The sequence below is a fragment of the Mastigoproctus giganteus genome, chromosome 1 (genome assembly GCF_048544385.1).
Source record: "Mastigoproctus giganteus isolate SK-2022 chromosome 1, ASM4854438v1, whole genome shotgun sequence".
Lineage (NCBI taxonomy): Eukaryota > Metazoa > Arthropoda > Arachnida > Uropygi > Thelyphonidae > Mastigoproctus > Mastigoproctus giganteus.
Genome location: NC_143575.1, coordinates 217233394 through 217247874, shown reverse-complemented (window position 1 = coordinate 217247874; position 14481 = coordinate 217233394). Strand labels below are relative to the sequence as shown.

General features: G+C 40.8%; 1 protein-coding gene across 1 annotated transcript in view; it reads right to left on the bottom strand.

Moving 5' to 3' along the window:
- Mhcl (Myosin heavy chain-like) overlaps positions 1 to 14481 on the bottom strand; it is a 938273-nt gene that overhangs the window by 455604 nt on the left and 468188 nt on the right. The window contains exon 20 of the mRNA XM_090376088.1: positions 7408 to 7497. Within this exon, the coding sequence (XP_090232214.1) occupies positions 7408 to 7497 (90 nt within the window). The remainder of the gene's footprint in view (positions 1 to 7407; positions 7498 to 14481) is intronic.

The window sequence follows — 14481 nt, the reverse complement described above, 5'->3', positions numbered from 1 at the left end:
ATAGAATTTTAATACTGTCTCAGACCATCGTAGTCGCCTTTACGAAAGCAATAACCCTTCCCTTTACCCCTGATGGTAGTTACCTCTTTGAGTAAATCCCACTTCAGCACACTGTGATCACTGCCACCTAGTGGTTCCTTTATCTGCAGATTCTTAGTGCATGAAGAATTATTACTGATAATCAAATCAAGAGTATTATCCCTCTAGTTGCCTCCCGAACCTGCTGATGTAGAAAACAATCATCCAATAAATCCACAAAAGTCTCACTAGTGTGGGAGTGAACAACCCACAAATTCCAGTCAATATCTGGGAAATTAAAATCTCTCATTATAAGACTCTCTGATTTACTGGCCCACTATTTCCCTGTACAGTTTCTTATTATACTCATTAGACCTATAGCACAGTCCTACTCTCAATTTTGATCTCCCAATGCTTATGTCACACCAAACTGATTCGACACGGCACTGTCTAGCGATGTCGACTAGCTTCACTTCCTTGGATTTTATGTGTTTCTTAACTAATAGTATAACCCCCTCCTACCTTCCTATCCTTTCTGTAGAGGTTGTACTCCCCAAATTCCAGTTCTGCATTCCTTATATCTGTGTGACACCATGTCTCTGATATCCCCACAATATCCGCCTTTGATGCTTTGAGCAATACCTCAAATTCATCAAATTTATTTACCAAACTCCTAGCATTGGTGTACACGCAAGTATACATGCACCTCTTCCTATTCTTAGTTACCCTAAGACAACCCATGTGTTTACTTGTACTGCAATGACTTCCAGCAGTCTTTGAAATATCCTGCATCTTGTTTTCCAGGCTTCTGCTCATTCCAATAGAAGCAGTGCAAGAATCACTTTCACCTCTGCCAGAGGCTACTGTTAATCTATTAGTCCTTGTATCCTCCCCCCCCCAAGCTAGCAGTTTTCCGACCCACCTAACACTGCTTCGATAGATTCAGCAAATATTCTTGCACCTTCTCTATTTAAGTGTATCCCATCCCTGTAGAAGCAGTCTCTCCTGTTAACAAGCACAGACTAGGCTGAAAAAAAATTCTACCCCCTTGAGCATTGCACAATCTTTCCAGGGCCGAATTGATCGACAAGGCTCTCATCATATACTCCCTCCTATCGTGTCTGGGCAGAATTGCAGACAATTTCAAATTCAACCCTATTTCACGGCTTTTTTTCAACAGTGACCTGTACTTGTTAAGTAATTCTGCCGGTCTCCTACTCTTAATATCATTAGTGCCAATGTGTACAACTATATAACCTTTTTGTGCCTTTAAAAGATGATATCCGCTCTACAACGTCATCAACCTTTGCCCCTGGCAGACATAACCTGGTCCTGTTCCACCTATCCTTTTTACAAAGCATGTTTCCCGTTTCCCTGACAATAGAGTCACCAATAATTACTAGTTCCTGTGGAACCAGCGCATTCTGCCTTGGGGGTTGCTGCTGTGTTGCGTGAAGACCAAATGCAAGCTCTGGCGTTGATGTGGGCAGCTGAGAGCTTGATTCCCCCCCCCGTATCCTGCAGGCACACGATCCAAAAACGGCATTATTTGTCAAAAGTTGTAAAAAAGTTGATGAAAACAGTCACACGATTTTTTAATGCAAAAGGGTAGAAACATATCGACATTCATCGCAGGATGTAGTGTGTATATGAACGGTTTGTCACAAATAAGTAGCTATACATTCTAACATTACGCCAAGTCCGCCACAGCGTGGGGAAGTAGCAAAGAGTAAGAGAGCTGACACTATTATTTGATTAAAATCTCCACTCCACTCTACCTGGCGAAAGCTAATTAGACATTTCCGCTGTTGATAAGCTCTTTCTAGAAAATCAGCGCACTGAGATTCAAAATATAATTGAAAAATTCAATAGAGCATCGCTGTTCATAACGATCTAGGATGTAGTGAAGTGCATGCAAGATTGTCCCCTGTCGACTTACAGATGAGCTGAAACTAATGTCCTCTATGATGCATTCTAAGTATGAAGCTGGAGGGGATCGTACAGTGACTGGAAAGAAGTCATAGGAGCATTACTCTCAGGCCGAAATAAACCAATAAAGAGTGGCGTTATTCCGACCTCGCAACAAAGGCATTCCAAATCATGCCATCCGCAGAAAAGGCTGCAATTAAAAAAAAAAAAAAACCGGGGGTATTTGGAAAGTAGTATGATATGCTTAAGAGCCATCTAAAGCTTGCAATCCAGGCCAGCCAAACATCGAACGGAGCGGCTTGTTTATAGAAATTCCGCCCTCAGTACGAGCGCAACAGCTGATATCGTTCGAGATAATTTTAGTATTACCATATCTCCCTATTCTCATGAACTAGATCTCAGTAGCTATCACCTCAGTTTTGTACCATTCAAAGGATCGTTAGGGGTATGCACTTCCACTCTGATGACGACGTCCAAAACGCGGTGCACGAGTGGCTCAATATGCAACCAAAAAATTTCTTCTTGACAGTAATTCTTGCAGCGCCCCCTAAACTTTAGAACTGGCACTAGTATCTATCTGGACATATCTTTCGCAATGGATAACTTTTATTGCAAGAGGAGAAGACCAGTGTTCCGCAAACCTTTTCTCTTCGGGGTACACCTTAAGTTATTCATGACACAACAACACGGTACCTCAAAATGTTAAGCCCTCAAAAAAGTATAATGTTCTTTAATGAAGTCCATCACCACTTTATCCAGCAGCAAGCGCCCATGCAGTTGGGAACATCTGAAACGACCCATTTGCAATGCGTTGTATCCACAAATTCAGCTTATTCTGAAAGCCTTGAATCTTATCCATAGTTTACGGCAATGTTAATATAAAAATGCTATAAGTCACAATAGAATCAATTATTATTGTTCCAACAATCATAAAGAAATTGCGTCACGCATATATTAACGTTTTATGAACCCTAAATCACTGTACAAAAGCAAGGCCAAAAAAAAAAAAAAAAAATAATAATAAAAAATAAATCTACTAGTATTAAACCAAATAACGACGCATACCTTCAATGTGATACTTGTGCCTGCTTTGCTGAACACAGAACGCTGACGCGTGGCGGAATCTAGACAATACAAGCCTCATTTCTTCATCAATGGATATGAGTCTCTCTATCTTTGATGTTTTAATTTCAGTCAAGATCGAAAAGCCCAGTTCACACAAATATGTAGTCGAAGACAAATGGTCACATCGTATGTCAGGATTCACATCGTATGGGTACCTCCAATCTATGGGTACCTCCCCTGAGTCCAAGGGACTCAGGGGAGGTACCCATAGATTGGAGATGTGCAAATGTGACCCCAATTCACTTTAGCTACAAAGCCTTTATTATTCGACCTGTCATGGAAGAGGCTCCGTCTGTGCAAACACAAACCTTCCAATTTAATTCATTTTGGAGCATATATTCGTTGGTAACACGAAATATTTCTTGCTCGCTCGAGTAGTACTTTGCAAAAAAAATAAAATAAAATAAAAATAAATAAATTTGCTGCAACTACATCTCCATCGATGAACCGAATGTTGGCAAGAAGTTGAGCGTGACCGCTAACATCTGTGGACTCGTCGATCTGAAGTGAGAACTTTTGACTGCAGTTGATTTTCTCCTTCATAATGTCTTCAATGTCACTGGACATATCACTCTCTCAGCGACTGATTATGTCAGCTGAGAGTGGAATTTTTGAAATTTCATTAGCAGCTTCTGGGCCCAGAACTATTTTCACCATCTTTCTACAAGCTGGCATTAACAAAGTTTCGACTATTGTGTGTGGATTTTTGATCTTTACGATAAGTTCGGCTACTCTATAGCCAGCTTCCTGTACTCTTTCCGAAACATGTACCGACGAACTGTCGAAAATAACTGATATCTTTGCATGTCAGAGAAGAATGTTTTCTTCTCTGACATGCAAATTTCGTTTCAGTTTACTGGCAACCATAGCAGCATTGCTGAGTTTTTCTCCGCACACGAGGCACACGGGAATTGGGCATGTTTTAACACCACAACACCAGAAAAAACTAAAAGGCATAATTATCACCATATTGTCTGCACACAATTTTTTTTTCTTTTTTTTCTGGCTCGTCACTTCCAGTACTTGCACTCGTGGACAGAATACTCCTTACTAGGAACTTGACCATTGTTAAAAAAAGAAAATAATAAAATCAACAATGTTATGGCTCACGATCATAGTTTTCTGACTATTTCAAACAGCTGTGAGGAAACTAAACGTAATAGACGCCTCTTCGAACAGAGGAAGGGGCACATCTGTCGCTTTAAAAAATAGTCTTTATAACAAAGGGTGGATGCATCGGCACAGGAACAAAGAAATAAAGCTGAAGCATCACAGACAAACAGGGACAAGCCCCGGGGGCATACATCTGGTGTATGGGCTTGGTACACCGAGGGTCCTGAGCTGGATATCATCATTCTTCTCTTTCTTGATGATTCCACCCCACCTCTCTCTCTCGGATAATTCAGAATTTTTTTTTTTTTGGCTGGTGCAGCAAAAGCCTCAGGTTTCCTTGCACCATAAGGCTAATTATAATAATAATAATAAAATATCCAAACAAGCCAATAAAATAATAAAAGAAGGGTGGGGTTTTGCTAATTCTTACACTTTTAAGGAACAGCCCGTACGTATCTAACAAGCGGCATCTTATTTCAGTCAGCGCAGCGACAAAACGAGAAATATTGGAAGGGCAAATACACAAATAACTTTAGAAAACAAGTGTTGGATACTCATGCGAAAAATAATTTACTGTCCCACAGATGGTCACCTTACCGTGCGGAAGTGTTTTAGTCAGCTTCGTGATTTTTGATTTTAAATATGTGTTTTAAGTGTTATTAAACCCAAGAAAAGTATGCACTCATGATTATAAAGAACAGAGGATCAAGCTGGTGAGAAAATTACAGGGAGATCTTACCTGTACCGAAAAAGAGGCAAACTAAGGTTCATAGACTTCAGACCCATTTTTGTTGGATGCTCTCCCCCCCCCCCCCCCTAAAGATTTTCGAAAAGGCTATCCTTCCCAGACTAGTGGATCACTGCTTTCCTCGCAGGCCATCTTACCAACATACTATTATTCAGGGCCGCTTGACAATCACCAACTTCCTGGAAACGCTGTTCAGAATCCAGAAGGCCATCAGCTGTAAAGCCCAACTTGATATAATTTTCTTTGACGTGAAGCCTATGATATTAATATCTCAGGGCTTCTTTATATCCTCCAAACTTAATTTGGAATATGTGATGGGATAATGTGGTTCCTTCGACTTTTATATCTTGAAGGAAGCTGATTATAATGCATAGCAACCTGTATCAAGAGCTAAGCATTTCTCGGGGCATACCACAAGATGGTGTTCTACCGGCCTTCCTCTTTGCGGCTTCCTTATGCCATTTCTTGGGTCCTCAAACTACTTTCTGTTATGCGATTGATTTTAAATTTTTCCTGCAAACAAAGAACCAGAACCAAAATGGTCCTTGCAAGGAACTAACCAAATTAAGCAGCTGAATAACTTAAACTCCTCAAATCAGCCCAACTGTCGATCACTAAAGGAAATTAGTGAATGAAGTCTGCTACTATTTAATCGGGGCTCAAATAAAATTTGTTAAGCACCACTTCGACCTGTGGCTTGTCTGGGATGCTGGCCTGTCCTTCTCACAGATAGCACTTTCCTCATGCAAAAGCAAAGACGTACGCTGCACTTTGGGAAATTACACAGGAGCTGGAAGGATGCTATGATCAAAGAGACATGCTCAAGTATGTCTCATGCCAATGCCCCTTTACGTGTTGGCCACTTGGTCCTCAGCATCTGAAACATACTTGGAGCATTACAGCACTGAATAATGGATCCATCGTTAGATAAACAGAATAGGAAGCCCAGCACCATATCATGTGTCATTCTTCATGACCAACCCAACTTGGACACCATGCCGTGGAAACAACACGTCATTGCCAGAAACCTGCGTATCATTGCACAAGTACTTACGGGAAGAATCTCTTCTCCAAACATCTCAGATATTTGTTACAGCATTTCATCATGGGGGAGAGTGAAGAAAGCAATGGATGCTGTCTTGTATCACTGAGAAGCCTTTCGAGCATTGACAGAATGTTTCCCAACAACATACTCAAGATCTTCAATGCGATAAAAATTGATGCGGAAAGACTCCTCTGCAACCAAATCACAAAGGACTCATCGTACTTTGCAATTCTAACTGTTTGTTGATACTGTTCCCAGCATACAGGCAATAATTGTTACAGGTTTGCTACACCATCTTATACTATACAATAATAAACTTTTATGTAACTATGTTCTCTTGTGGATGTAACTATGTATATTGGCGACATAATTATGTATATTTTAGCCCTCCTAGCTAGATGCTTACATTAGGTGCACACCTTTTGGGTAATAAGCGGATTTAATAATAATAAACCAGAAAACGCATACGGCCAAAGCAGACATTATTAGTCATCTCGAAAAGGCTTACGCTAACCGTCTCTGTATGGAGTGATGTACATGCGGAATTACTACAGCTGCCCACAATATTGTACTCATATTGTTTGGAGGGAGGAACCAGCTACCTCTGTTAGCCATAGGTCATTGTGATTAGAAAACAGAATCTGTTTGTCGATGTTCTCGATAATGTGCTGTAATTACTCCTGATATGGATAACAATAAATTGATATAGTTAAAATTATTCATACGTTTAGCTTAACCATTAATAATTTTCATGTTTATTCTTAATTAATTTTATAAACAGAATTAAAATTAAAAAATTGAGTTGTAAATTGTTGCGAGTTTAAATCAGTCTTAACAATGGTCATGCCGCTAATCTGGCTAATTTCAGCTGGACGGGGAGAGGGGTAGTATGATGAGCCACCCCATCATGTTAGCCAACAGCCAAACGACAACACATCTCATCTGCATGCGTCTCACGTTTCTCATACTTTTAATTCTGTAATCTTTGTTGAAAAATTGAAATTCCTCCTTCGGCTACCAATTAAAAAAAAAAAAAAAAATCACGCTCCTTCCATGAGCACATTTCATATCATAAACTGAACTTCATGGTCCATTATTTTATTTAGTTTCTATTTATTTATTATTATTTTTTTTTTAAATTTCTACTATCACTTAAAGAGAAGATATAATGAGGTACCTCATAGCCTTTGGCTGCTTCAACGCTTATGAAGAAGCAAGTAACAACCTAACTGCCGATAACTTGGCAAATTCCAAAACAATGGATAATGTTAAACCATTATTAGATTTATCTTAAAACTCAGCCTTTCTTATTTAGGAAACTGATTTCAAATATACAGAGTTACAAAACTTAAAAAAACAAGTTGCACAAAAAAGTTATTTAGAAAATTTAAATATAATAAAAAATAACAGATAAGAAATTATAACAAACCTTTGCTTCTAATTTATCATTTGTATGCTTCAGTTCATTACGTTCATGCTCCAGCTTCTCTACACGAATACGAAGAGTTTCCAATTCTTCCTAGAATGTGAGAAATATACAAGTTTCTAATATGCACTTACACAAAAATAATCAATATAATATAATTCAGAAGAGGCAAAATTTAATAAATAATAATAATGCCTTCCTTTCTAATAAAAAGCCATTCTGCAATATTTATTTATTAATTTAGGTTCTGTCTCATCCTATCGTCATGAGACAGAATCAAATGATTAGTTTTTAAGCGGATGGGTGAATAAAAAATATACACAACTTAGATGCCTATGCCAATTTTTACAAGTTTCTAAAAAAATGCCTTTCTTGATATTCAGCATAAAAAGTCGCTAGTTCATAACAAAGATTTTTGCATTTAAAAATACACTGAGTGATCACTGAATTATGACCACCCCTATAAAAACTGAATGCGACCGTTGACCATGTGAGGTACGAGAGTGCGGAGTTAGTCGACCTATGTAGCATAGATAAGGTGTCAGTGGTTCAGTAGGTAGCAAAGACTTTGATAGAGGACAGATTGTGGGTGCTCGACAAGCTGGTGCCTCAATTTCCCAAATGGCTGAACTGGTGGAGTGTTCAAGAGCTGCTGTTGTTAAAGTGTAAAGTGTGTTTAGGGTCACACGGCACCAGGGGTTCCCCCCATCTCCGCGTAGTTTACATTGTGGGTGAACCAGTTGACTGGAAAAGCCAGAGATTTAAAAGTGTATGGACTTTGTATATGTGTGATGCCTTGTACCGTTGTTCACCTGCTGGTCATTTAGCCGCTGGGCCCTACTGAGGCCAAACGTTGCCCCACTTACGCCCCGTGGAGGCAGACCAGGAACCCAGTAGTCTGTTTCACTCTGGCAGGTCCTGCCACTTAATTTCCTGAGATTTCGGCGGCTAGAACCTAAAAAAAAAAAAAAAAAAAAGAAAGAAACGCGTCGACGTAGGGGTAGAATCGCTTAGTTTTGCTAGGCCAAGTTATGGGCGTAAGGTAATTTAGCCATGTTAAGTTTTTGGTATGTAGGGCTTTCGCTAGCGTATAGACAGAGAGGGGGAAGGCAGAAGGCTGGGGGGAGAAAGACAAATATGGGGCCAATAGAGTAGGTAGCCCCAGTTTTCAGTGGGACATGCCCATGTCCCACCAGAGTAGAAGATATAGGGTGGAGAGGAGGGGAGGACGAAAATGTCCACCCTCCCCCCAAGGAAGTAGGTATAAAGGTGAAGGGGGCTAAAGTACCCTCTTCAGATCGCTATATGGCTATTGGCAGCTATTGCTGCATTTCTGTTTTCAAGTTTCTTTACTCATGGGCAAGCTCCGTCCTTGTGCCCCTCATCTTTAGTTTCAGCCTTTACATTGTGCTGGCTGGTGTCTCAATAGTGGTACTTGATGTCAGTCATTGTAGATGGTGATTAATGTCCTTCTCCTGACGAAGAGGTCTTGTGCGAACTGGGATAATGCTCTATATTCATCCTCAGTATCTATGAAATGGGATTTCAATCCTTTTAGTAGGTATCTTATTTTTGTTATAAGTACCTCTCTGAGGTCTTCATATTGTGGGCACTCGTACACTATGTGATTCCAGCTTTCTGTCTCCCCACACGTACAGTTGGGGTTCTCAGTGAGTCCGAATCCGTGCAGCTTCTCATTGTAGGGTCCGTGTCCTGTTATTAGAGATGTTAAGGTGTAAGTGCAAAGTGTTATTAGAGATGTTAAAGTGTAAAGTGTGTTTAGGGTCAAACGGCACCAGGGGTTCCCCCCATCTCCGCGTAGTTTACATTGTGGGTGAACCAGTTGACTGGAAATGCCAGAGATTTAAAAGTGTATGGACTTTGTATATGTGTGATGCCTTGTACCGTTGTTCATCTGGTCATTTAGCCGCTGGGCCCCTACCGAGGTCCAACGTTGCCCCACTTATGCCCCGTGGAGGCAGACCAGGAACCCAGTAGTCTGTTTCACTCTGGCACGTCCTGCCACTTAATTTCCTGAGATTTCGGCGGCTAGGACCTTAAAAAAAAAAAAAAAGAGAAAGAAAGAAAAAAAAGAAAGAAACGCGTCGACGTAGGGGTAGAATCGCTTAGTTTTGCTAGGCCAAGTTATGGGCGTAAGGTAATTTAGATATGTTAAGTTTTTGGTATGTAGGGCTTTCGCTAGCGTATAGACAGAGAGGGGGGGAGGCAGACGGCTGGGGGGAGAAAGACAGAAATATAGGGCCAATAGAGTAGGTAGCCCCAGTTTTCAGTGGGACATGCCCATGTCCTACCAGAGTAGAAGATATAGGGTGGAGAGGAGGGAAGGACGAAAATGTCCCCCCTCCCCCCAAGGAAGTACTGGGGATAGCGTCAAAATGGTCAAACAACGACTCAATGGCAAAATTGCAAAGGTCAGGAAAAAGGTTGATGTTAGGGGTGAGCGCCTGGTCCGATGACTCGTACAGGCGAACAGGTGTAGCACTGTTCAAGAGTTGACTACCCAATACAATATCTGGCATGACCATGCGTCGCACGTATGGGCTATACCAGCAGACGACCTCTACGACATCCTCTCCTAACCAAGGTTCATCGGCGTAAAAGACTCGCCTTGTGCAAAGAGCATGCAAGTTGAACATTAGAAGACTGGAAGAAGCTGTGCTGGTCAGATGAGTCACGTTATTTACTCCACACCGTAGATGGTCATGTACAGATTTGGAATCAACAACATAAAGCTCTTCGTTCATCATGCATGGTATCCAAAGTGCAAGCGGCTGTATGTTTCACTGGCAGTAACTTGGACCCCTGGTGCATGTGGAACAACATAACACTGGTCTCCGCTATTATCAACTGCTTGCTGACTGTGTACACCCCATTATGTTACACTTTTTTCTGAATGGTGATGGTGTCTTCCAAGATGACAATGCGCCGAGCCATCGGGCACTTGATGTGCAGGAATGGTTTGAGAAACATAGTTCTGACTTCCAGCATATCGATTGGCCTCCGAACTCCCCCTCCCCCCAATATCAATCCCATAGAGCACTAGTGGGACACTGTGGAAAGGCATATCAGGAGTCTGGATACAGCAATCACCTCGACACCTGCATTGCTAGCCGCATTACACACAACATGATTGGCAATACCTCCCAAACACTTCCGACATCTGTTGAATTAATACCACGTCAGATAGCTGCTGTACTGAGGGCAAAAGGAGGACCTATGAAGTATTAGGTAGGTGGTCATAATTCAGTGATCACTCACTGTATATCCAAATAAAAATATCACAATAGCAAAATAGCAATTTTAAAGTGTTTTTTTTTTTTTTTTTAGTGTATGGGGGAATAAACTGCATATACAACTTAGACGAGTATGACAATTTTTGGTTTCTAAAATTCTAAAAATATTTTTTTGATAATCACACAAAAAAGGTTTATAGCATTTTAAGAAAGTGCGTTTCGTACAAGCATTATAAAAATAACAAAAGATCAAAGAATTTGGTTGTTTTAGAATAAGTGACGAAATACTAAGCCCATGAGGCGTCAGTGTATTGCATCTACATTCCGTATATTAATATACTCTAAGGCTGCTGCCTGTTTGACAAATGAAAAAAAAATATCCAATTTTCTGCATGTAAAGCCCATGCAATCCTCACCCGAGACAAATTAACTGGTCCATATATTAAAAAGAAAGCCATAATCCTGTCACACAATAGGAATCAAATAACATGTTAAAAAAAGTCAAAGCTACTCTATTACCAACGACTACTACTTGAAAGGAAGCAACAATCTTAGTAAAAATATGTTTATACGGTACCACTTTTCATTAAATGTCACAGTCAATAAGTTAAACCTCTGAGGCAAATGTTGCTTGACACAAGTGCAGGAGCGTGCACTGTATATCCAGAGATCCAGGTGCATGGCTTACTTTGAGGAAACCATACTTTTGTTATAGCTATGTTATACCATTTAAGAAACTCTTTAAGATCTCCTCCCTTCCGTGTCGAGACCAGGCTGGTTACATTCAGCGCATCCTCCCTCCTTTTGTACGGCCCTACACAAGTGCATGTCACATTATGTTTACATGATGTGCAATAAGTCTATGCAATGAAGTTCAAAAATAGCACCACATACACTGGATACGAACTGTGGTCAAAAGTTCGGAGATTAATTCTGTATCTTGAAATTGGGGCTTGTTGCAACATATTCAATGCCACATCTGGCCAAGGAACACATGAATCGCCTGCTGTAGTCAAATCTGAATTAGCACACGTTGAAGGAAAGTATTTTACGTATTTTGCCGACGCATTTTAAAATGAGCGATTTTACGGAGCAGCGAATTCGCATCAATTTTTTTTTCAAATTAAAGAAAAGTGCAACAGAATCCCATGAAATGTTAACATCTTCCAGAGAAGATGTCATCTGTTGTTCGGTGGTTCGCAAGGTTTAAAGAGGACGACTGGTCCGTCGAGGATGATCGTTGCTCTGCTCACTCTTCAACTTCAAAAAGCAACTTCTTGGGTTCATGAGCTAATCAGGGATGATTGACATTTCATTATCCGTGAAGTCGCTAGCAAAATTGGTATTTCTTATGAACACGTGGATCAATTATAATACAAGATTTGAGAATGTGACACATTTCAGCTGTTTGTGCCTCCTATCCTCACTGACGATCACAGAATTGTGAAATACAGCAGACTCTCAATTTATCGGGACACTCCAAATTAACAAAAATCAACCAAAAATCAAAAAATTCAAGTAATAACTAGAATAGGTGCAAACAGATGTTTTGTAAGTCGTACATAAGTGGCGTTATAAATCGTCATTGGGACTCGCAACACCCGCTGTCTTTACACCCGCCACTCAAAAAAAAAAAAAATAAATAAAAAATAAATAAATAAAATGTTTAGTTTGTTTTAGTGCGTTGCGTCGATTGTTGTGTTCCGTTGCACCGCAAAAAGACAAATTTTGATTCGTTATTTATCCCAGGGATCTCGAATTTTTTTTTTTTTTTTTTGTTTAGAAGTTGCAAAAATTATGGGCAAAAGCAAAGGAGTTTGCGCTTTCAAAAACTTGAAATTATACAAAAGTTTGAAAACGGTGCATCCGTTAAATCTTTAATGATGAACCCTTATAATGTTGGTGACCAAATCAAACGCAACATCGTAAAAAATAAAGGGATGCTATTAGATTTAATATCGACATCGCAAAAAATAAAGGAAAGCATCGTACTTAAAACGCGAGTAGTACGTGGTAAGCTTTTTCGTTTTTATCTATCGCCATATTTTTTACGTGGGTTGCTAAACATTTTTCGATACAGTAAGTCCCGACTCACATAAATTTTTTTTAACTCAATATATATATATATATATTTTAACTCAATATATATTTTTTTTTCTAGGATTGCAAAATTTAAAACAAAAAAAATAATAAATAAAATAAGCAATCAATAACGACGATCAGAGCACGCACAAATTGCACAAGTGAGACACGGAGTAACAAGCAAAAAAATAGGAAAGAATAGAAGATTCTTACAATTTATTTATCGCTTTTTTTTATACAGGGTGTCTCAAAAAATATTGGTACAAACGTTTAGGGGAGGTAGGTAACATCTAAAGGAATGTGAATCGCATAGGAACCCATAACCGGAAACGTCACCGTAAGTCGGTAGATGACACTGTTCATCAGTTCGCGAGAAGGAAAATTTCTGGTTTACTCATTGAAGCAGTAGTCGCCACACGAAGAGCATGCATCGATATACGAACTGTGAGCTGGCAGATATGCACTTAGTGTATGGATTAGCAGAGGGCAATGGTCGAGCCGCTCAATGAATTGATGGAGAACGTTTCCCAGACAGACATGTACCGGACCACCGTTTGTTTGCGCGTGTGCATCAAAATTTGTGCGATTATGGGTCATTTAGAGATAACAGGAGTAGTGCGGGCAGATCACATTCGACGCGAACTCCCGGCATGGAAGAAAGTGCGTTGAATGCCATCCAGAATAATCCTACTACCAGCAGACATGCCGTTACCTCAGGAGTGTCTCGTTGCAGTGTACAGCGTGTCTGGCACGACAATTCCTTACACCCCTTTCACCTCCAAAGAGTTCAGTTACTGCTCCCCCAAGATCATCCTGCACGTGTGGCTTTTGCGCAGAGGTTTCTCCAAGAAAGTGTTCAAGACTTGAATTTTCCAGCCTATGTTTTGTTCACGGATTAGGCTTATTTCACTCAGGGAGGCTTATTCAATCAGCACAATGCTCACGTGTGGGCTCACGACAACCCACACGGTGTGCGCCCCATGCAGCACAACATCGCTTCGCAATAAATGTGTGGACAGGTATGGTCGGTGACTGCTTAGTCGGCCCATACCTGTTACCATCCCGCATGAACTCCACTAAATATCGGATCTTTCTTGAACAACCAGGGTTACTTGACGATGTTCCAGCAAATGTGAGACGCAACATTTGGTTTCAACATGACGGGGCGCCTGCCCATCTGAACAGGCATTTTGGGCGTCAATGGATTGGCGGTGGTGGACCCACTGCCTGGCCCCCATGCTCACCTGATTTATCGAGCCTTGATTTCTTTCTGTGGGGGCCCTCAAATCTATCATGTATGAATTGCCTGTGGAGATGTAAATGGATCTCGTGGCGAGACTCGTTTGTTTGTTTGTTATTTGGTTTTTAGGAGCATTAGCAACTAAGGCCATATTGCTCCGGGAGATGCGGTGGTCATTTCCTGACCTTTCCGCATCTTCCGTATTTAGTGGTGACGGGCTCGAACCCCGGTCTAATCAAGAAGCGTGTGCTACGCACCGCTGCTCCTTCCCACCTGGCTACGGAGGCGCCCGGCGAGACTCGTCTGCGATGCTGCTACTGTCAAAGAAACTCCAGGTGTGTGGCGCCTCCGTAGCCAGGTGGGAAGGAACAGCAGTGCATAGCACACGCTTCTTGATTAGACCGGGGTTCGAGCCCGTCACCACTAAATACGGAGGATGCAGAAAGGTCAGGGAATGACCACCGCATATCCCGGAGCAATATGGCCTTAGTCGCTAATGCT